General features: G+C 43.1%; 1 protein-coding gene across 2 annotated transcripts in view; it reads right to left on the reverse strand.

The window, feature by feature from the left end:
• Positions 1 to 21,745, reverse strand: part of PCF11 (PCF11 cleavage and polyadenylation factor subunit) — a 324,271-nt gene that overhangs the window by 278,536 nt on the left and 23,990 nt on the right. For both annotated transcript variants that reach the window (XM_078658484.1, XM_078658483.1), the window contains exons 5-8: positions 20,330 to 21,459; positions 18,876 to 19,062; positions 18,130 to 18,787; positions 14,581 to 16,559 (exon numbers count right to left, since the gene is read on the reverse strand). In XM_078658484.1, the coding sequence (XP_078514610.1) occupies positions 14,581 to 16,559; positions 18,130 to 18,787; positions 18,876 to 19,062; positions 20,330 to 21,459 (3,954 nt within the window). The remainder of the gene's footprint in view (positions 1 to 14,580; positions 16,560 to 18,129; positions 18,788 to 18,875; positions 19,063 to 20,329; positions 21,460 to 21,745) is intronic.

A 21,745-nucleotide genomic window follows, 5' to 3' on the forward strand; every position in this document is an offset into this window, starting at 1 on the left:
CACACACACCCTGAGACACAACAGTACAAATACCACTCTGCGGTCCACAACAGTCTCTCTCGCATAGACTACTTCTTAATGCTGGACTCTGGCATCCAAAATATCGAGACAGTCGACAAAGTCTAGAGGCATATCCAATCACTCCCTAATGATACTTACACTCCCGTGTCGAGAGAAATCCGGCCGACACCTATACCCCATATACCCGGGGTACCTAACGGTCCAAACTATCACAAAAACACTCCACAAAGCAACCAAACTTTATTTTACGGAAAACACTTCCTCAGTAGACTCAGCAGTAATATTGTGGGAGGCCTATAAAACGGTATTCAGAGGGCAGGCAATAGCGTCAATCACAGGGTATAAACGGGATCAACAAAAAGAATTGGCAGAGCTGGAGGTGGCTCTCCTGGCGGCAGAAACGACACACTCAGCAGACCCAACCCAGGACACGGCCCACGCCCTAAAACTAAGCCAGCAACGATATCTAGAACACCTGCGATCTCGGACAGTCGGACACATTAAGGCAACGAGAGATAAAGTATATGACGTAGGGGACAAAGCAGGTAAAACGTTGGCGTGGCTTGATAGAAAAGGAGATGGAGTAAGGGGAATACAGCAGCTGCGGACGAGGGATGACACACGGACATCCCACCCAAAAGACATAGTCCGCATCTTAGCAGACCACTTTAGGGCGGTATATTCCCCCACGGTGGCACTAACAGAGGCAGCCGTACGAGAGGCCCTCGGACACATTAAGATGACCACCCTTACATCTGAAACGGCTTTGGAATAGGACCTAACACTCGCAGAAATCCAAACCGCAATACATTCGCTAAAGTCGGGGAAAGCACTGGGGCCAAACGGAATACCGATAGAGTGGTACAAACTAATGGCGGAAACGATAGGCCCGCCTCTCTTGGCAATGTACGAAGAAAGTCTGAAAAAAGCCATACTTCCACTGGACCAACGGATCGCAACAATAGTGGCGATCCCGAAGCCTGGTAAACAACCAACAGAGTGTACATCGTATCGCTCGATCTCATTGCTCAACGCAGAGGGTAAAATCCATGCGAAACTATTAGCAAATAGAATGCTAACCCATCTGCCGCAACTGATACACCCAGACCAATCCGGGTTCATGGCTCACAGAAACACAGCCCTTAACCTCAGACGAGTACAAGGAGCGATTGCGCGGGCCTCGGATCTGGCGGAACCGGCCGTGATATTGTCATTGGACGCAAAAATGGCGTTTGACATGGTGGAGTGGAAGTATTTATTTGAAGTGTTAGCACGTATGGGTTTTGGCCCCAAGTTCTGCGCATGGGTGAAACTCCTATACACTAACCCGGTGGCACGAGTGGCGGCGAACGGCCACATATCAGAGGAGATAGACCTGGCACGGGGTACACGTCATGGTTGCCCCCTGACGTCGCTGCTTTTCGCGATAGCGCTGGAACCCTTGGCGACTAATTAGGAAAACCCCGTTGTTGAAGGGGATCAGCTGGAAGGAGGGATGGGAAGACCGTATCTCGCTTTACGCGGACGATATGTTGATCTAGCTCACGGAACCAGAGAGCGGTATACCTGAATTACTTAATATATGTAACACCCATGGGAGACTCATGCTACGAAATTAACTGGTCTAAATCGGTGATGTAGGTTTTAAAGGGTCCGAAACCACTACTTTCGGCAGCATGTCCACTGCTGGTGACAGAGGACTCGTTCAAATACTTGGGAACATACATCACCAAATCCACAACAGACTTCTTCTCCAAGAATTTAGCTCCCCCATTGGAGAGGCTTAAACGTGACGTGGGACACTGGGCCTCACTACCCCTCACGCTTCCTGGTAGGGCAGCGCTGTATAAGATGAAGGCCCTCCCTAGGTTCCTATACGCCCTTGAGAACACGCCCGACCTGATCCCGACCCGTTATTTTCAGCAGGTGGCAGCGCAGGTTTCAGCGCTTCTCTGGGGAAACCGCACAGTTCAGGCGAAACTCAATAGCTGGTACGACAGGGGGATAGCACTCTTAAATCTCCAACTGTACTACTGGGCCGCACAACTCAAAGTCATAAATCACTGGATACACACCCCGCGACGACCCAGCATACAGCGCAGATAGGGCACAATTGGGAACGAATAACATGTTAGCAGCGCTTTACAATAGAGGTATGGTCGCGAAACTAGTGGGACCTACTAAACAAACAGCATTAAACTGGTATGCGGCACAGTCCAAGCTGGGGTGGAATGGGGCGATTACGAAACTGACCCCACTCTGGGACACCAAGGCATTAGGACACCTGCGGCGAAGTAAGGGCTTCACACAGTGGGACAACATAGGTATCTCCACAGTGTGAGATGTATGGGATAAAGGAACAGTGATACCATTCACGCAGTTGCAACAGCAGTATAATCTAGGCCCAAATGAAAAATTTAGGTACATGCAAATTCGACACGCTCTACTAAAGGTACTCCAGCCAGATACCGAAATCCCTGAAGCTTCCCCGCTAGAGGACAGACTACTGACGGATCATATGCCACAGAGTGCCACCTCGCTCACGTATCGAAAACTACTCAATAATTTGCCGGACCCCAGAGGAACACTGAAAGAGAGGTGGGCTGCAGAGGTAGGAGACATGGACGACCCTGAGTGGAGAGAGGCTCTAGCATCACCCAAGGAAGTGGGCATCTCTACCAGATTGAGATTAGTGCAACTTAAAATCTTGCATATAATATACTATACTAGGACAACCCTACATAAAATACAGAGAGCACCACACCCATTTTGTTTAAGAGGCTGCGGGGACGAGGGGACCTTCTTTCATACAATATGGGACTGCCCAATGATAGTAATCTATTGGAGGCAGGTACTCCGCACTATATCTCAGACAACAGACACATCGCTCCTACCAGACCCAAAAAGATGTTTACTAAATATATGGGGACCTAACGACCTCACACACTATGGGATAATATGGACTACACTGGGTCTACTAATTGCGAAGAGACAATGCGCAGAAATGGGGGGCGGCAGAGGTACCGACACTGGCTGCATGGTGCAGAAACATGGACCGAACGATGGTAACTGAACGTACAGTATATGCTACCAGAAAGTGCCCGCGGAAATGGAATAAGATATGGGCGGCATGTAATACTTTCAGAGGGGACAAATGTGATCCGCTGCCGGAATCAGAGGGAGATAGCTCAGATGACAAGATAGAAGGGGAATAATGGGGAGTTGACATTAGGATGGGACACTGACACAGGGAAAGGAACGCGCATAATCAAGAGGAATTGTATTATAAGAGAAATGCGTGCTAAGTCTGTAAATGGAATGCAATTGATTAATGTCTATATTGCCAATCTCAATGCTATTGTAATGACTTTAATAAAAACAGTTTTCAAAAAAAAAAAAAAAAAGTGGTGTGAATTTCCCACCAATAACTAACCAATTAAAGAAATATATATTTGAGGGCAACCTTGTGAAAAAGTTTAATTCACACATGTGTCTGCAAAACGTGCGCTTTAAAAGCAGTACGATTGGTGAGGGCTAAGACTGAGCATGGAAGTGATTACTGGAAGGCACAGCTGGCACTCAACCCCAGCATCCCCTCTCGAAAGTCATGGGAAGCCACAGTGAACTGATCGGGCTAGTACAAAGAAACATGGTCCAGCCCATGCCTGTGAGGGCTTTCAAACCGCTAGAAAACAGCTTATTTCTTTATAGCGCTTCAGGTCAGCAGCTCAGCATCTCCCTAAGCACTTCTAGTTATTAAGACCAACAAAGCATGCACACAGTGAGCTCAATGCTCTCCCCTTTGCGGGAAGGATTACAAATACTGGAAAACAGTCACTCAACCACAACCCTTACCTCTTTTGCGGCAGCTTAGAGCCATAAAGTGTCCCTAAAGGTTACACATTAGCGCTCTTAAAAGCTCCAGTAAAAAAAATCCAAAAAAAAGGAATGCTAGATCATCTCTCAAAGTAAATCTGAAAATGCGCAGACCACATTATCCCTTTCACAACGGCGCTGAACAGTCTTCCAGCAAGCAGTGAAAAAGTGCCAGTTTGAAGTAGTGCCAACTGTGCAGTTCATATTTTTTACACAACTTCTTAGGGAGAGACCTACTTGTTGGTGTACTCATGCTATATTTTAGTAGATGTGAGAAGAATAATGTTTAGGACGGAGTACACACAGTATGTTCAGTTTAGGCAGCACGTAAATATTGAAAAAGGGGCAAGGTGGTCAAATCTTGTTGAAGACAACTTTTGTTGAGAATTAGAGAATGGTTTACGAGAGGCCAAGGTTTTGCGCGTTAAAATAGTTGTGAAGAAAATGTGTTTTGTTTTTTTTTAAATAAAAAAAAAGTGGGGATCATTACCAAACAAAATGAAATTCGACTAGGATGACAGGTGATAATCCAATGAGATATTTAACAGTACATTTAAAAAAATATATATTGCTAGGCAACAATCTTGGAAAATGCCTTTTAGGGGGCGAGGAGCACAAAACAGACAAAAGTGTCCGAGATTAACCTTTTTGGGCACTTCTGAAGTGCGAAAAACTAGAGGTGGTACTGTTGTGGGCTTGTACTTTTTCCCGTGACGGCACGAATCTGGAGATGTGTATCATTAGGTCGAGCCTAGTGCAGAGCGCATAGGCTGCTCTATGGGGAGACCTCTTGGAATAACTCCAGACTTCCCGGAAACTTTTCCTTCTGGTTTTTCAACTACCACACATTCTATTGGCCTTTGCATGTGGCTTTAAAAAATGAAAGCATGCAATTGGCCAAAGGCTGGTGCATGCCCCAACTTTTCTCTAAATGTTCACTCCCACAGCCTCCAGCTGTCGGGAGCTAGCAGTGGCGCGCAGGCTCCCAGCTGTATTCCTCCCTTGTCGTGGATCATGTTTCAAATGAAACAAAACGCTTTCACTTTCGCGGCCACGCGTGCTTATCTTCCACACTGGTCTGTGGCTCATATCACAACTCGTGTAATAGTTGTGGGGCCAGTGGTCCACTGGTCCCATCCTTGTGGGCACACCAACACTCCTCCCAGGAGATAGAGTATTCACACACCGTTTTAAGTGTTCAATTATTTCATGTTTTTATTCACATAAAATATTTTGTGGAGTTAACAGCAATTGTTTGTTGCTTATTTTTTTAATCCTTATTTCAACATGTCACAGTCCTTTAAACAAATCCAATGCATTTCGGGCCCTGCGTTTGGCCCTTCATCAGGAAAAGGACATTATAAATGCAAAACATAAACACGACAGCCTGTCACTGGGTATATGTGCAAGTGTGTATGATGTAGTCTGTGCATACAATCCTGGGGGAGTCGTGATTAGGATTTGTGAGAATTTAGGTTATACCTTAAAAAAATCTTCAAACCCGTGTGGGGAACAAAAATGATAAAAATAATGGTGGCACGTCTCTTACGTGTCTCGTTGTTCGGGGTTAGCGTGAGAAAACTGTGATTGAGGAAGAAAAGAAAGCATGTTGTGATAAAGTCGCCTAATGGACGGATGTCGGTAAGCTAACTGAACTGGGGCGTTCATGGTAAAATGAAATGCGGGACTAACCTGCAGATGCTCGTCAGTTCGATTCACGCCTTATCAGTTCCTGTACGCCGGTCAACACGGGAATACCGGTGGCCGCGTCTAGTGCAGGTAATGGGTTCCGATCATGTGATGGATCGAGAGTGAGGATAGACTATGTCTCAATCGAGCGTGTGATAAAAGGAGTCTCAAAGTAACAATGTCGAGGATGACGGAAGAGATGATGGGGGCGACCTTGCGAGTTTAGAAATGAATGTAAAAATAAGAGTGAAAAATAAAAATAAAACTGAAAAAATAAGAATACGAACGAAAATATATGACGTACTGAGTAGGATTCAAACCCTGTAGGGTAAAATTACAGGGATCAAGGGCTCTAAATGGTGTGCTATGGGATTACAAGTGAAAATCCAGAATAATGAACAGGTATATGGAACCAAGACTCTGGAAACATGGAAAATATAAATGCAATGCTGTTGATAAAAAATCATAAATCATGCATTGTAGTGAGGTTACACAGGGATTACTATATCGGTTTCAGAGCAAATTTACAAGTAACAGGAAAGTTCAATTCTGCCATTTAGGCCCAATGGCTTCTGAGTTGAAAGTTTCTGTATCCAGGTGTTCTCTCTTTGGAGCAAGAATTTCGTATTGTCTCTCCCTTCAATTTTAGGGATAATTTCCAATATGGTGAACTTCATTTGGGAAATGTTAGGTTTATGTTCAACAAAATGGGCTGCCACTGATGATTTCAAATTTTTGAGACGAATGTTTGATTTATGTTCCGTCAGTCTAGTTTTGATCTTGCGTTCTGTTTTGCCCACATATAATTTGCCACATGGGCATTTTAAAGCATAGATGACATTGCTTGAGTCGCAGTGGCGTTAACCTTGAGTTTGACCTCGTGACCTTTCATGGGGTGGTTGATTTTGTTACCCTTCATGATGTTATTACAGTTTCCGCAGTTGAGACGTGGTTTGGTGCCTGTATATTTGATGGTTAATGCAGGTTTATTTTGTAGAAATTCTCCTAGATTGCGTGCCCTGGTAAATGCGAACAGTGGTGCTTCCAAAAAGATCCGTTTGAAATCAGGTTCCAAATTTAACAGTGACCAATGTTGGTGTATGATCCTTTTGAATTTGGTACTGGAGGTAGAGTATTTTGAAACTACCACTGTGCGGGTCTGTTGCTTTTTTGGGCTGGATTCAAGCAGTTTTTTCCTGTCTATGTGCGAAATCTTCAGTTTAGATTCCTCGATGATGTTTTCAGGATATCCTCTCTTTCGGAATTTGGTGGCAATTTCTTCAATTCTTAGTGCCGTTTTATTTGGATCTGATGTTATTCTTTTTACACGTGCCATCTGAGAGAAAGGGAGGTATTTTTTTAGATTCGGTTCATGAAAGCTTGAGAAGTGAAGCATGTTGTTTCGATCTGTGGGCTTCGTAAAGAGATCAGTTTCAAAGCCAAGTGGGTTGATAGAAACCTTGACGTCCAGAAAATTGACAGATTTATCTGATATCTCCCAGGTTAATTGGATCCGTTCATCGACTTGGTTAAGTTCACTGAGAACCCTTGATAGTTCTTCCTTAGTGTTTTTCCATACAATGAAGATTTCATCTATGTAACGAATTAAAAGTTTCAGATGGTCTGTCCATTTTTTGTTTGCAAAGATGTGAGTTTCCTCAAAATGTTGCATGAAAATGTTGGCATATGCAGGTGCCGCTGAATTGCCCATGGCCATTCCAATGAGTTGTAAATAGCAGGTCTCTTGGTTTTTAAAATAACTGTGGTACAATGTGAAAAGCATGAGTTCCATCAAAAATGTTTGAAAGGGTACTTCCAGGTCCGTGTTCAGTAAAGCTTGTTCAATGGCTTCTATGCCCAGGGAATGGGGTATAGAAGTGTAGAGTGAACGCACGTCCGCTGTACAGAGTATTAATTTTTCTTCGGGATCAAGCGTCAGGTCTTGTAGTCTAGAAATGAAGTGCGTTGTGTCTTTGGTGTATGTTCTCATGGCTTGTACCGTGGGTTGGAGATATTTATCCAGGAGTTGTCCAATTGGTTCGTGGAGGCTACCACATGTTGAGACTATGGGTCTCAGGGGAGGATCCATCATGTTTTTATGAATCTTGGGTACCATTCTTAGTGTGGGACTCTGTACCCGAGACCTGCTATTTACAACTCATTGGAATGGCCATGGGCAATTCAGCGGCACCTGCATATGCCAACATTTTCATGCAACATTTTGAGGAAACTCACATCTTTGCAAACAAAAAATGGACAGACAATCTGAAACTTAATTCGTTACATAGATGATATCTTCATTGTATGGAAAAACACTAAGGAAGAACTATCAAGGGTTCTCAGTGAACTTAACCAAGTCGATGAACGGATCCAATTAACCTGGGAGATATCAGATAAATCTGTCAATTTTCTGGACGTCAAGGTTTCTATCAACCCACTTGGCTTTGAAACTGATCTCTTTACGAAGCCCACAGATCGAAACATGCTTCACTTCTCAAGCTTTCATGAACCGAATCTAAAAAAAGACCTCCCTTTCTCTCAGATGGCACGTGTAAAAAGAATAACATCAGATCCAAATAAAACGGCACTAAGAATTGAAGAAATTGCCACCAAATTCCGAAAGAGAGGATATCCTGAAAACATCATCGAGGAATCTAAACTGAAGATTTCGCACAGACAGGAAAAAACTGCTTGAATCCAGCCCAAAAAAGCAACAGACCCGCACAGTGGTAGTTTCAAAATACTCTACCTCCAGTACCAAATTCAAAAGGATCATACACCAACATTGGTCACTGTTAAATTTGGAACCGGATTTCAAACAGATCTTTTTGGAAGCACCACTGTTCGCATTTGCCAGGGCACGCAATCTAGGAGAATTGCTACAAAATAAACCTGCATTAACCATCAAATATACAGGCACCAAACCAGGTCTCAACTGCGGAAACTGTAATAACATCATGAAGGGTAACAAAATCAACCACCCCATGAAAGGTCACGAGGTCAAACTCAAGGTTAACGCCACCTGCGACTCAAGCAATGTCATCTATGCTTTAAAATGCCCATGTGGCAAATTATATGTGGGCAAAACAGAACGCAAGATCAAAACTAGACTGACGGAACATAAATCAAACATTCGTCTCAAAAATATGAAATCATCAGTGGCAGCCCATTTTGTTGAACATAAACATAACATTTCCCAAATGAAGTTCACCATATTGGAAATTATCCCTAAAATTGAAGGGAGAGACAATACGAAATTCTTGCTCCAAAGAGAGAACACCTGGATACAGAAACTTTCAACTCAGAAGCCATTGGGCCTAAATGGCAGAATTGAACTTTCCTGTTACTTGTAAATTTGCTCTGAAACCGATATAGTAATCCCTGTGTAACCTCACTACAATGCACGATTTATGATTTTATCATCAACAGCATTGCATTTATATTTTCCATGTTTCCAGAGTCTTGGTTCCATATACCTGTTCATTATTCTGGATTTTCACTTGTAATCCCATAGCACACCATTTAGAGCCCTTGATCCCTGTTCTTTACCCTACAGGGTTTGAATCCTACTCAGTACGTCATTTTCTTTCGTATTCTTATTTTTTCAGTTTTATTTTTATTTTTCACTCTTTTTTTTTACATTCATTTCTAAACTCGCAAGGTCGCCCCCATCATCTCTTCCGTCATCCTCGACATTGTTACTTTGAGACTCCTTTTATCACACGCTCGATTGAGACATAGTCTATCCTCACTCTCGATCCATCACGTGATCGGAACCCATTACCTGCACTAGACGCGGCCACCGGTATTCCCGTGTTGACCGGCGTACAGGAACTGATAAGGCGTGAATCGAACTGACGAGCATCTGCAGGTTAGTCCCGCATTTCATTTTACCATGAACGCCCCAGTTCAGTTAGCTTACCGACATCCGTCCATTAGGCGACTTTATCACAACATGCTTTCTTTTCTTCCTCAATCACAGTTTTCTCGCGCTAACCCCGAACAACGAGACACGTAAGAGACGTGCCACCATTATGTTTATCATTTTTGTTCCCCACACGGGTTTGAAGATTTTTTAAGGTGATAACCTAATTTCTCACAAATCCTAATCACGACTTCCCCCAGGATTGTATGCACAGACTACATCATACACACTTGTACATATACCCAGTGACAGGCTGTCTTGTTTATGTTTTGCATTTATAATGTCCTTTCCCTGATGAAGGGCCAAACGCAGGGCCCGAAATGCATTGGATTTGTCTAAAGGACTGTGACATGTTGAAATAAGGATTAAAAAATAAGCAACAAACAATTGATGTTGTAAACTCCACAAAATATTTTATGTGAATAAAAACATGAAATAATTGAACACTTAAAACGCTGTGTGAATCCTCTATCTCCTGGGAGGAGTGTTGGTGTGCCCACAAGGATGGGACCAGTGGACCACTGGCCCCACAACTATTACACTTTACTTATGACGTCGTGGGACGCTTGACGCCACTTGTGGAGCACCCGAAAATTTGAATAATTTCAGTTAAAACTATCTTAACAGTTGTGCATCTGCCCTACCAGTATCTTCATATCACAACTCACCACTATTCCGCACCATGCCAGTACCCTTACGTCACTACACTAAGCACAACTTGCACACAAACTTTACAGTATTAAACACAGCAGCTACATTGCTCTACAACATACCTTAAAAACATTGCCAATATCCCTGGCTAAACACTTATAAGGTCCCAAAGGCGAGACTATTGGCTATGTCAGAGAACCGTAGTCCAGGCGTTAATTACTTCTCGGCTGGACTATGGGAATATCCTTTTTCTGGGTGCATGCAAGGAGGTAACTCGCAAACTTCAGACAGTTCAAAATATGGCCGTTCGATTACTTTGTAATCTTCCCAGAACCTCTCCCACCTCGGCCTCTCTGCGCAGCCTTCATTGGCTCCGCATTGAAAACCGTTCTAAATTCAAGGCCCTTTGTTTCATGCATCGCATTAAGTCAGGCATTGCTCCTTTCTACTTAAGAACTCCGGTTCATCAATACTGTGCCCCCCGTACTCTCCGTTCGTCAACCCAAGAAAGATATCAGGTCCCTCGCATCAGGAGAGCCAGAATGGGCGGTCGCTCATTTGCTTACTTGGCCCCTTCCCTGTGGAATGCATTACCTTTCTACCTACGTTCGGAATCCTGCTATCTTAGGTTCCGTAGAGACCTTAAGACCTGGTTATTCAACCTTTAGACCCCCCCTAGATTCTTTAGAGATCTTTTTCTGCAATTAACTGTCCTCTCTTTTCTGGTTAGCGCCGGGAAACCTCCGGGTAGCTGCGCGCTGTATAAAATTAAATATAATAATAATAATAATAATAATAATAATAATAATAATAATAATATAATAATATGCCAATGCTTGTTTTTCAGAGTTCGTCTGCCCTTTGTATATAATGACTGACACTTTCCTTTCTACGGACCGGTTCCATAAAAAATACCAAGACAATGCTGCGAATGTCCGTTCCTTCCCTTTTCGAGAGCGCACTCACTCCACACAGAAGTTTGACAGCCTGCGAGAGCCAGCTAACGATCTGTTCTCCAGCAGTGGGCAGTCGCAGCAGAGAGGAGCCTGCGGTGGATGGAGTTAAAGGTTTCTGCAGCCCTTTCCACGCTGATGCTGTGAAATGATGTGCGAATTGCTTATTATCGGTTTGGACCTCTACTCTTGTGGGCAACACATACTGTTAAACGTAACACGATATCAGCTGGACCGTTTTGACGTGACAGGAAAAGCAGCACAATTGGATTTGACTGGCCGCAACAGGGGCCGAAAGGTCCAGAGCGGCTTCTGGGAACGGCAGGCTAAGTTTGGCCCTGAATTTCCCTTCCCCATTAGCAAAGCGCTTAGTGAGGCTGGTGCCTGTGTTTTCAACACAAAAATATAACGGAGCAGGTAGTGCTCCGAGCCGTAGAAGGCAGACGCATGGAATTAAAAACTGCTCTGAACAAGCATGTAGAGCGGCCCCGGCTCTACTTGCCCCAAGAGCGTTACAAGGAAGGGAGTCAGCAAAGGGCGAGGATAAAGACTTCTTGGAACAGGGTGACAAGCAGAATCTAGGCTGTTCTTCAAAGGAAGTTAGTGAAATGTATTTTACAAGCACATTAAATACTACTCAGTGGTCTCCCTTCGGGTCCCAACATTTTACTAGTGCAAGTCGGAAAAAAAATAAGCGCGACGCAGAGGAAGAGGAAGCTGAGCGCCAAAGCTTAGTGCACCTGATAACGTATGGCACATGTGTAGAGCTGAGGGAATAGACAAGTAGAGCACAACAAAACACACAAATGAAGGGGACGACCACATGTCATAGTCCAAGTCATGTCATTGTCTCCAGGGAGGGAGCAGAGCATCACAAGGACGGACAAATAAAAGATGCACCTCTGAATAGCACAGTTATGCAAGGCTCGAAAAGGAACCAATGAAAAGTGATGGACGTAGTCTAAGTACCTAGAGCAAAGACAGCATGTCGAGAGAGAGCCTATGCGATGCCTGGGTTCGAACTAAAAAGTTACTGCCGGACTTGATACAGCTAAAATGTGTCTAACACTGCATTCGAGAAGAAACCACATTCAACAGTTGGTTTAAAAATAAACAAAAATGGAGAAACAGGATGTTGAAAACCAAACCAAAGATGTTTTACCTATGGGCAAGGATCAACGCACTTCAACTTGGCGCCAATGGAATACTTTATGTTTCAGGTACAAAAGGTATTCTAAACATTTTCCTCTGTATCAGAAATTGAGTTTCCATTGTATGCGAATGTAAAATGGCTCAGAGCAACATGAAGTGACCTCATTTACTTTAGATTAATGGCTATTCCGATTAAGAGCCCTGCATTTCACCAACTGTTATTACATATGCGAAGGCAGTCAGTCCTAGGTCAGTAGTTTAATGTCACGCTTTGCCTCAGGAAACTACCACTCATAACACTAAACATCTTCAAAAGCCAGTAAAACAGTATTTTACATAAAAGTGAAGGTATGCACCAAATAATTAGTCAAATTGGACGGATCTCATTTATTGTGCAGTTCAGACCTAGTCAACTAGGGGCTCGACCTCGGACCTGGTGATCTGGGTTCGAGTCTCGGTAACAACGCCAAAAAAAAACCTGTGATTCTGGGCAAATCACTTAATCTCCCCGTGCCTAAAATGAAAGTGTGTCCTCATGTAACGTAACTGGTACTATGTAAAGCGCTCTGATAACTGATTCGGTTCGGTTTTAGTTTGCGCTATATAAAACTATGCAAAAAAAAAAAACTAGCATATAAAAGAAATAACATAGTAACATAGTACACAGTGCAGTGGCCGTACAAATCTTCCTGTAAGGTCCCTGGTAAAAATCTAAAGTGACTGTGTGTATCAAGATGTATTTATTAAGATACAGATCTACAATGGGATCCACTAAAAATTACACAATCAAAAATAATAAAATGTTTTAAAAAAAAGTTTACAATACTTTCACTAACTGGGTTAAACAATAAACAAACAAACAAACGTCACCTCTTGTCGCACTGTCACCATTACCACAAACAGATGGTTCAGAAAAAGAAACGTCAGTTTGAGTGCAGACCGTGTATCTATAAAGTGCCGACTGCCCCGGGTGTTGTCTGAAGAATGCTGCTTATGGGACTGAACTATGGGCAGCTTGCCAAACTCCAACTAAAAAGGAGATTGTGCCTGGGTGAGACAGTAAAATTTGCTGGGCCTTGTGGCTACCATAGTCAAAAATTCTAGCCTTCTTTACACCCCTTGTCATTCTGGAAAATAGATGCCAGTATGCTTCAGCTGTGCAGTTCCAAAAGCAACATTTCCAGTACAAACCTATACGAAAGGGAGAAGGAAGATGCATGTCCCTCCAATGTCCAGAAGCTCTTTGTTCTTTCTGGTTGAGTCACAGCCCAACTAACATCACTTGACAAACGGATAAGCTAGCATGGGGAAAATGAGTCGGAGAGGAGCAAGCTCAGCTGACCATTTTAGAAAGGGTAGCTACAAATGCCATTCTATCAAAACTTGACTACCAGTCCCATGATCTTAGTTAAAATATGGATGTACAAGCTCAGGCCAAAAGGTAACATATTGTACGACAGGTGCCACTTCTGTAGATCCAGGAATCCCCCCTATTTAGTTCCCACAGAGATCTGGAGAATGTGTTTTATAGAAGGATGTAAGCCCTTCAACTAATAACTCACTGGGAAGAATGGGCTGTGTGTTAGTGTGACACTGCTTCGGAACAATGAGGCTCAACAGCCATGGCCTCTTGTCCACCTTAAGAATGCAAAGGAGTAGGATACACTTCTGGAGTATAGCAAGGAAAAAATCTACAGAAGCACACCTTCTGAATTGAACATTTATCATTTATTTTACTACGTTAAGGGACCAAAAGTCTTTGCATAAAAAAGTATGGAAAGATCACCTTAATCTGCTTTTAAATAAAATGGGGACTCTAGACACGTTGCACTTGGAAATCTTTTAAAAAAAGGTAGAAAGAGGAGAATTCCAACAATAATTTAAAGAAAGAAAAAAAAACATGCTCCAATGCTCTGGGCGAGCACCTAAAAACACAATATGCCTCATTGACCTCAGAATCAGAGGTAAGTGGGGGGGGGGGGGGGGGGGGTGAGGGTTGGGGTAAAATCGCCTAAAGGGTTATTTAGAGTGTCGCGGAAATTTTGAAACTCACCAACACAGAAATTGACCTTTATGTCAAAACATAAAAACGTTGTTTATAAGCAGTGACAAGAAAATCACCTAAGACCTGAAGAATCCGAGGAACATTTTAGACCAGTGTAGAGATACAATAAAAGCCTCTGAAGAAAAAATAGTAGACATTATGCTTTTTTATAGTCAAAAGATAGGAATGATTATAGTGCACTAACAATAATTGGAAAGGACGGATTTAGATTTATGAAAATTTAACAATAAAAGGTTAGGACCACTTACCGGTTGAGGTGGAGGTGGAACATTTCCCATTGGCATAGAAGTTGGAACACCAAAGTAATGTGGAGGAGGAGGTCTGTTTAGTAGATTTGGATATAATGGTGTTCCAGAACTAGGTGGTGGTCCAGTGAAATTTGGTGCTTGATGTAAATCAAACCTTGGAAATGGCCCACTAAATACATGTGGATGTTCACTATGTGGACCTGGTGGCCTATAAAGTGGCGTGTTAAGTCTTGGTGCAGAACTGTTTTCATACCGTGGTCCTTGAAGCCCAAACCGGTTAGGTGGTGGCTGGTGTACAGGAATAGGTGAATCAAATCTAGGTGGAGCCTGTTGAGCTATTGGGCCATCAAACCGTGGAGGAGTCGGTTGACCAAGTGGCCTTTCAAATCTTTGGGACTGCTGTCCATGTAGTCCATCAAATCTTGGTGGTGCATCAAATCGGGGAATATTAGTGCTTTCAAATCGTGGGCCAGTGTGCCCAAGAGGTCCATCAAACCTTAAGGGTGGATGTGTTTCAAATCTTGGACCATTTGGCCCATCTAGCCTTATTGTGCCTGGAGGTTGGCCTGGAGGCCTTGTAAATTGCCCTGCAACCGGAGGACCTTCAAACCTCATGCCGACTGGCTGGCCGGGTATCCCATCAAACCTTGGAGGTTGGCCGGGAGGTCCATCAAATCGGGGTGGACCTACAGGCTGTCCTGGTGCACCCTCAAATCTGGGAGGACCGAACCTTTGTGGAATTGTGGGCTGTCCTGGTGTTTCAAATCTTGGTGCAATCACAGGTTGCCCTGGTATAGGTTCAAACCGTGGAGGGCAGACAGGATGCCCCTGTGCCCCTTCAAACCTTGGTGGGGCACCAGGCTGTCCTGGTGCACTTTGAAATCTCAGTGGACCTGCAGGCTGTCCTTGTGCTACACCAAATCTTGGTGGACCAATTGGTTGCCCTGGTGGCACTTCAAATCTCGGTGGGCCCAATGGCTGCCCTGCTGCACCATCAAATCTCGGAGGACCTACTGGCTGTCCTGGTGGTCCATCAAATCTCTGGGGTCCAACTGGCTGTCCTGGTGCTCCATCAAATCTCTGTGGACCCATTGGCTGTCCGGGTGCTCCATCGAATCTCTGTGGACCCACTGGCTGTCCGGGTGCTCCATCAAATCTCTGTGGACCCACTGGCTGTCCGGGTGCTCCATCAAATCTCTGTGGACCCACCGGCTGTCCTGGTGCTCCATCAAATCTCTGTGGACCAACTGGCTGTCCCGGTGCTCCATCAAATCTCTGTGGACCCACAGGCTGCCCTGGTGCGCCATCAAATCTCTGTGGACCCCCTAGCTGACCTGGAGCTCCTTCAAACCTCTGTGGGCCCGCAAGAAGACCTGGAGCTCCATCATACCGCTGGGCAGCCATGGGAACGGTAGGCATACCAAGTTGTTGAGATGGCACGCCTTCAAACCTCTGTGGGATCATTGCTTGGCTTGTCACTCCATCAAAGCGCTGTGGACAAGCAGCCTGGCCCGGTACCCCCAATACTGGACCAGAGGTGCCTTCAAACCTTGGAGTCTGTCCTGCTATTGATTCTAATCTCAGGGTGCCAACAGGATGCAGCAATGTTTTATCAAATCTTTGTGCATGTAAGGACAAGTTCTTCTCTGCCAAATCTCGTTTTTCAGATGGCTCTAAAAGTTCACCATCAAACCGTACAGAATCTTGGGCAAGAGGGTCATCACTGTCAGAGCTATGATGATCAGAAAGCACTTCAAAATCTGTTTTTGGCAATCCATCTCCTCTCGTAGACCGATGCAAAGGAGATGCACCCAGGCGAAGCCCAACCTCAGTTAGCTCACTCAATGTTTTACATGCATCTTGACTACCAAACATTGAATCCGGGCTTCCAATATATATAGACTTTTCTGCATTTTCAAAACGAAGCCTTTTGTGAGAGAACTGTTCCTCAAATGGCAACTTCTTTTCTTCCCTTGAATCTAAAAGAAATGTAATTCACAGTTAATGCTACATTGGCGTACCCATGATATTCCAATTACTGTGTTAATCTTTTAAGATCAAGCCAGCAAGTTACGGCTTGAGCACAGTTTAATAGTAGAATTCATGGACAATTTACTTGTTATACATATTTGAATAACTTGGCACTTTTCTGTAATGTTCTGAAATGATTGCTCGTTTATCCAATCCATCGGTGCTCCGTTCTGGAACCTACTGAATGAACTTTGACCCCCCCTCTTCCTGTGGATGTTCCAAAGTGGTCTTGAGCACCCCCCTCTTTTGCACTATTTTCCGCCTCCCTTAAACCCCTGAACACATATAACTTGTACAGAAAGGACATAAAATATAACTATTGCTCACTTCAACTTCAAACCCAAATGTGCTTTCATTCTATGGATGGCCACATTAGCCCTAATTTTTAAGGGTCTGCTTCAGTCGCCTCGACCTGTAATTTTGACACCTAGATGTGTTTAGAATTAATTAAGCTGACACTGCAGCTAGATTTTAACTCCCTTTGCATTATGCCAAATAACGTGCTAACACTAACAGAAAATGGTACTGTAGTAGCAGTCTGTTTCTCCAAAAATACTCTTTTCCTCCTACTAACCCAAAAAAACCTCTAAATTAAGTAATCAGAGAAAACAATTACAAACACCAATCGGCTCTTAATTCAGCTCTAAACACTGGCACCTAAAGGGTCTAGCCCAGTGTATGTTAAGGATACTCTACACAAATAGTTCCCTAAACTATATCAACCTATGTTCCTTAGCCAACCTAATTGCCTCCCAGCATCCATTTACTGCTTTAACTTGGGAGAGTACTGCAAACCTATCCTGGCTCAACTTCGATACCAACAAGCGTTGAATATTACCATCAAGAGTTGAATACTCCCAGCAAACTCAAGCCTAAGAAAAATCCTTTATACTTGTGCAAATATTCACATTATAAACCTAAGTTGCCCACTGTAATTGCTAGAATACAGACCGACCTATCAAGAAGCAGGTAGAATTCCCAACACTATGTTGTTCTTTTCAGTTTTCTAATGTAATCCACAAGGTTTTCTATAACTGTTTGATGCCCGCCAAACTGACTTACTGAAATACCCTATTGACATCTAGTTGCTATAAAAAATAAAAATAAAAAACATTTTAAACACTTACAATGACTCGGATGCATTTATAAAACTATGTGAAATTTTAGGACTCTGCAAAGTCCATTCATTCATGCAACAGGCTTCTAAAATATATTCACTTGTTTCAACTTAGAATTATACCACACAATTCCAGTTATGGTCTTCAAACTGATCGGTTTAGAAATTGTCTCTGCTTAGTAGAAATGTTCTCATGCATATACTGCATTTAAGACCTTCCACCCAGCTCACAAAATTAATTGATATATGCATTTTCTTTTGGCTTACGTCAACATAGGGCAAATTATAGGATTTAACAGTGATGAAATAAATTAGAAAAATGTAAGCAGCCCATAACATACTGGTTACTTTTTTAATGCGACATTCATCCACACTTATGGAACTACATAAACAATACATACCAGTTGGCCCAATTTCCATCCTCTCTTTATGATCATAGTCTCGAAATCCAGCCACATCTCTCTCTGGGGTTGGGAATTCTTGCGCACTCCTTCCCTGATGTCTAGGCGAATTTCTGAATTCAACAGAATCGCCCCAGGTATCAAAAGCTAGCTTTTGTTCATATTTTTTAGAACTTCTCGTCCCTTTGTGGACATCACTTTGCTCATCAATTCTGCGGCTGCCCTCCATTGGCGAAAGATTGTCCCTATAAGGTCGAGTACTTGAAGCAGGAGACAGCCTTCTTGATTTTTCAACAAGTTTTTCCTGTCTATCAAACGAGCCCCCAACAAATCTTACACTGTGCTTATGTTTGTCATTGCTTTCTCTACCAGGAATTACAATATCCTCATGGGTACGGTCAAAGTCAGTTTGTGTAAGATCAGATCTTGAGAAATGATGAACTTGAGTTCTTTTTAACTGTGCCTTATGTTTGTAATAGGTTGATTCGGCACTGGACAATATAGAATCCTTTTTAATACCACCTTTGTCCTCTGTGGGACTATCCCAAGCACCATACCTTTGTTTTTCTTCTTGGTACTGGAAGAGCTGACGAATCTTATGAGCAACAACAAGGAACTCATCCTGCGTTATCTCACCAGAAGCCAGACGGTCATTTGCCTACATAGGAACAAAACGGTTAGCATGAGTTCCAGAAAAATACAAACTATTTTACAACAATCTTTTCCAACTGAAGAGGCAAAATTACCTTTTTAAGTAGCTCTCCTTTGCTTGCAGAAGTTAACTCTTTGGGAATCTGCAAATTAGCATCCACACTTAAACGATGCTGCGGTTTTGGAGTCCGAGGGGACACTACTGTTTTATCACTCTGCCAGCTATCCCTACGCCTTGGGTGAGAAATTTTTCCAATACTCTGGTGTTCGTCAGTTGGCAAGCTGAAAATTTAGTATGCAAAATATATTTAGAATGCAAAAGAAATAACAAAAAAATTGACAGCACACTGGTAAAAACTAATTGCCTGTGAGAGAGCAATGCATTTTAAAAGTAGACCACATCTACCAAAGAAATCAAGCGCTCAGCGGGTGTCCCCAATTAACTATATGGCAGGCGGATCCGCACCAATAGGCATCAAACCTGTTGCATGTACGAAAAGAATGGGCTCACGGATGGATGGCACAATACCTTTAATGGACTTCCCTTGACGGCATTCAGAAGCATACCCATGCCAGTATCGTCTCTCTCCCTGGCAGATAAGTGCTGTGCAGCAAGGCGTTTGCCGACAACTGTGGTGCTTTCCAAAGACCTTTGTCAATGACAGTCTGGGGAGATGGGGAATCCCTTGGTAGGAAGTTTTCTTTTTCTGGCACGGGATTCTTCTTTACATACATTATTGAGGGGAAAAAAGATATGTCTCCGAGTGTACATGGGTGCAAAAGAGCTCTGAAATGTAACAAATCTCAACGACCTACCTGGAGATCTATGAAAGATTGCAGTCTTTTCTCCAAAAGGGACAGTAACATGGTAAACATGCCAGTGATAAGCAACTAGCACTGCAAGCAGTTTTTTTGTTTCTACAGCACATAACCTTCATAATGATTTGATACAGGTATGCTGAATGACAGAAAACATAAATGTTGTCAATGCAATCGTCCAACTCTCAAGCATCAGGTACCCTTACAGGGAGAAACAGTATATGCAATCCACTTAAGAAAAAAAAGTAACTTGCAGATTACTTTCCCTCTAACATGAAGGTCATTCTTCCATGGAGATGCTCAAAGAACCACAAAGTTTCCTTTGTCTACAGCATTTAGCAGATTACAACTTCGACAACCTGCTGGGCTAGATCCACCAGTCACTCAGCCTGCATTTTGCCCCACTTTCAATTTACTGCAAAATGTAGCCAAACTTAACTTCAAACAATACCAGCTAGCAAGGCTAATTTGTATTCTACCTGGGGAAGGCAGCTGTTCTTGCAATTGATCCTGAAACCATCCCTGTCATTTTCCAAATATGTGGGGGCAGAGTAGTTGGATTCAGCTCACTCAACCATCCATAACAAATATCAATCGTTTGAAAATCTATTTTCATATGCAGGCCTAATATTACTTATTATTGACAGATTCAATTCCATTTAAAAAGAGGTAGCAGGTGGGACATGTTCAACCTTAACATTGTAATGCTTTTTGTTCAGTTAAAACTTACCTTTTACTCTCTTCCCAACCAGACTTCCACCTTTTGCTGGGCTTGAAACCTTGCCAATTTTCTAAATTTTCTTTAGGTTCAGATGTGGACCTTGCAGAGTGCTGATGAACAGTTTCTTGCCTTTCCTCATGAGTTTTTTTTAACCTCCTAGAATCTCTTGAATCTTGTTTAAGGCTTCTTTTTCCAGAATTTCTGTCCTCTCTGGCACTGGCAGAGAATTCTTCGACATGAAAGGTCTTTTGCCCTGAATGTCGTAACTTTCCTGCTTTACTCTGAGGTGGGGAAATGCTTCTTGGACGTCTTTTAGGAGATCTTCGGTCTCTCCTTTTAGGAGAATGTGAAATTGGTGACCGTGACTTAGGAGAACGGGATCGTGTTCTTTTTCGAGTACTTGATCTTAGCATCTTTCCAGACGATTTTTCAAGGTCCTCAATGTTCGCATCATGTTTCTGAACAATGCCATTAACCTTAGCCCTACCTCCTACAGATCTATGGTCAGAGGATTTACTGTGCTCTTCCTTTTTATCTAGGCTTCTCCTTCGCTCTTTGTCATCTTCTTTACCACCTTGCTGATGCTTTCGTAATCTTGGATCTCTTTTGCCAATTTCAACGCCCTTTGTGGTCTCGCCTTCTTGGATTTTAGAATCCTTTGGGTGAGACGACTTACTTTTCTGGGGGGAGAGAGATTTTGATTTGGTTTCATGTGTGGCCATCTCTCTTTTTGGTATTTTATCCACTTTTCCTTTATCTTGCTTTGTGGAGTTACTTTTTTCTGCTGATGTATTCTTGCTGGTTTTGCTCTCCGCATGGACGTCCTTCTTGTGGCCTTGATCTTTAGTATGCACTGAATGTGGACTTATTCTGCTAAGACGAGGGTCCTTAACAAGCCCTTTGTCTTCCTGAGGCTCTGATAGCAACAATGGTATATTTTTTTCTGGGTGTGCAGTAAGCTGCGGGGTTACTTTTGTTACTGCATGTGCTGATTTTGTTGGGATATGAGGGGCTTTTGATGCCATGTGTGGAGTTTTCACAGTTGTGTGTAAAGCAGTCTGTGACCCAAGTTGCGTTTTAGTAGGCGTTGAAGCAGAACTGACATTGCCTACTCCTTGTTGGGCACCAAGTGAAACAGCCTAAAAAACAACAAAAAAACAAGAAAAACAATTACCACACTAGTATGTAAGGGAATAATGAAAAGCATCAGAATAAAATTTTAATCAACATTTATACGCCAAGGTTTGCTGAGACAAATTAGGTTTGTTGCTGGGGGTGAGGAGGGGGAACTCCCTTAGCTGCAGTGACACTAGCTTGTAAGAACTGGTTAAGAATATCGAGATTGTTTAAACAAAAACAAGGAATGTGACTTCTCTTCAGAACTACATTTCAGACCCTCGTACTTTCCGATCTGGACGGGGGAAA

The sequence above is a fragment of the Lissotriton helveticus genome, chromosome 8 (genome assembly GCF_964261635.1).
Source record: "Lissotriton helveticus chromosome 8, aLisHel1.1, whole genome shotgun sequence".
NCBI classification, from domain to species: Eukaryota; Metazoa; Chordata; class Amphibia; order Caudata; family Salamandridae; genus Lissotriton; species Lissotriton helveticus.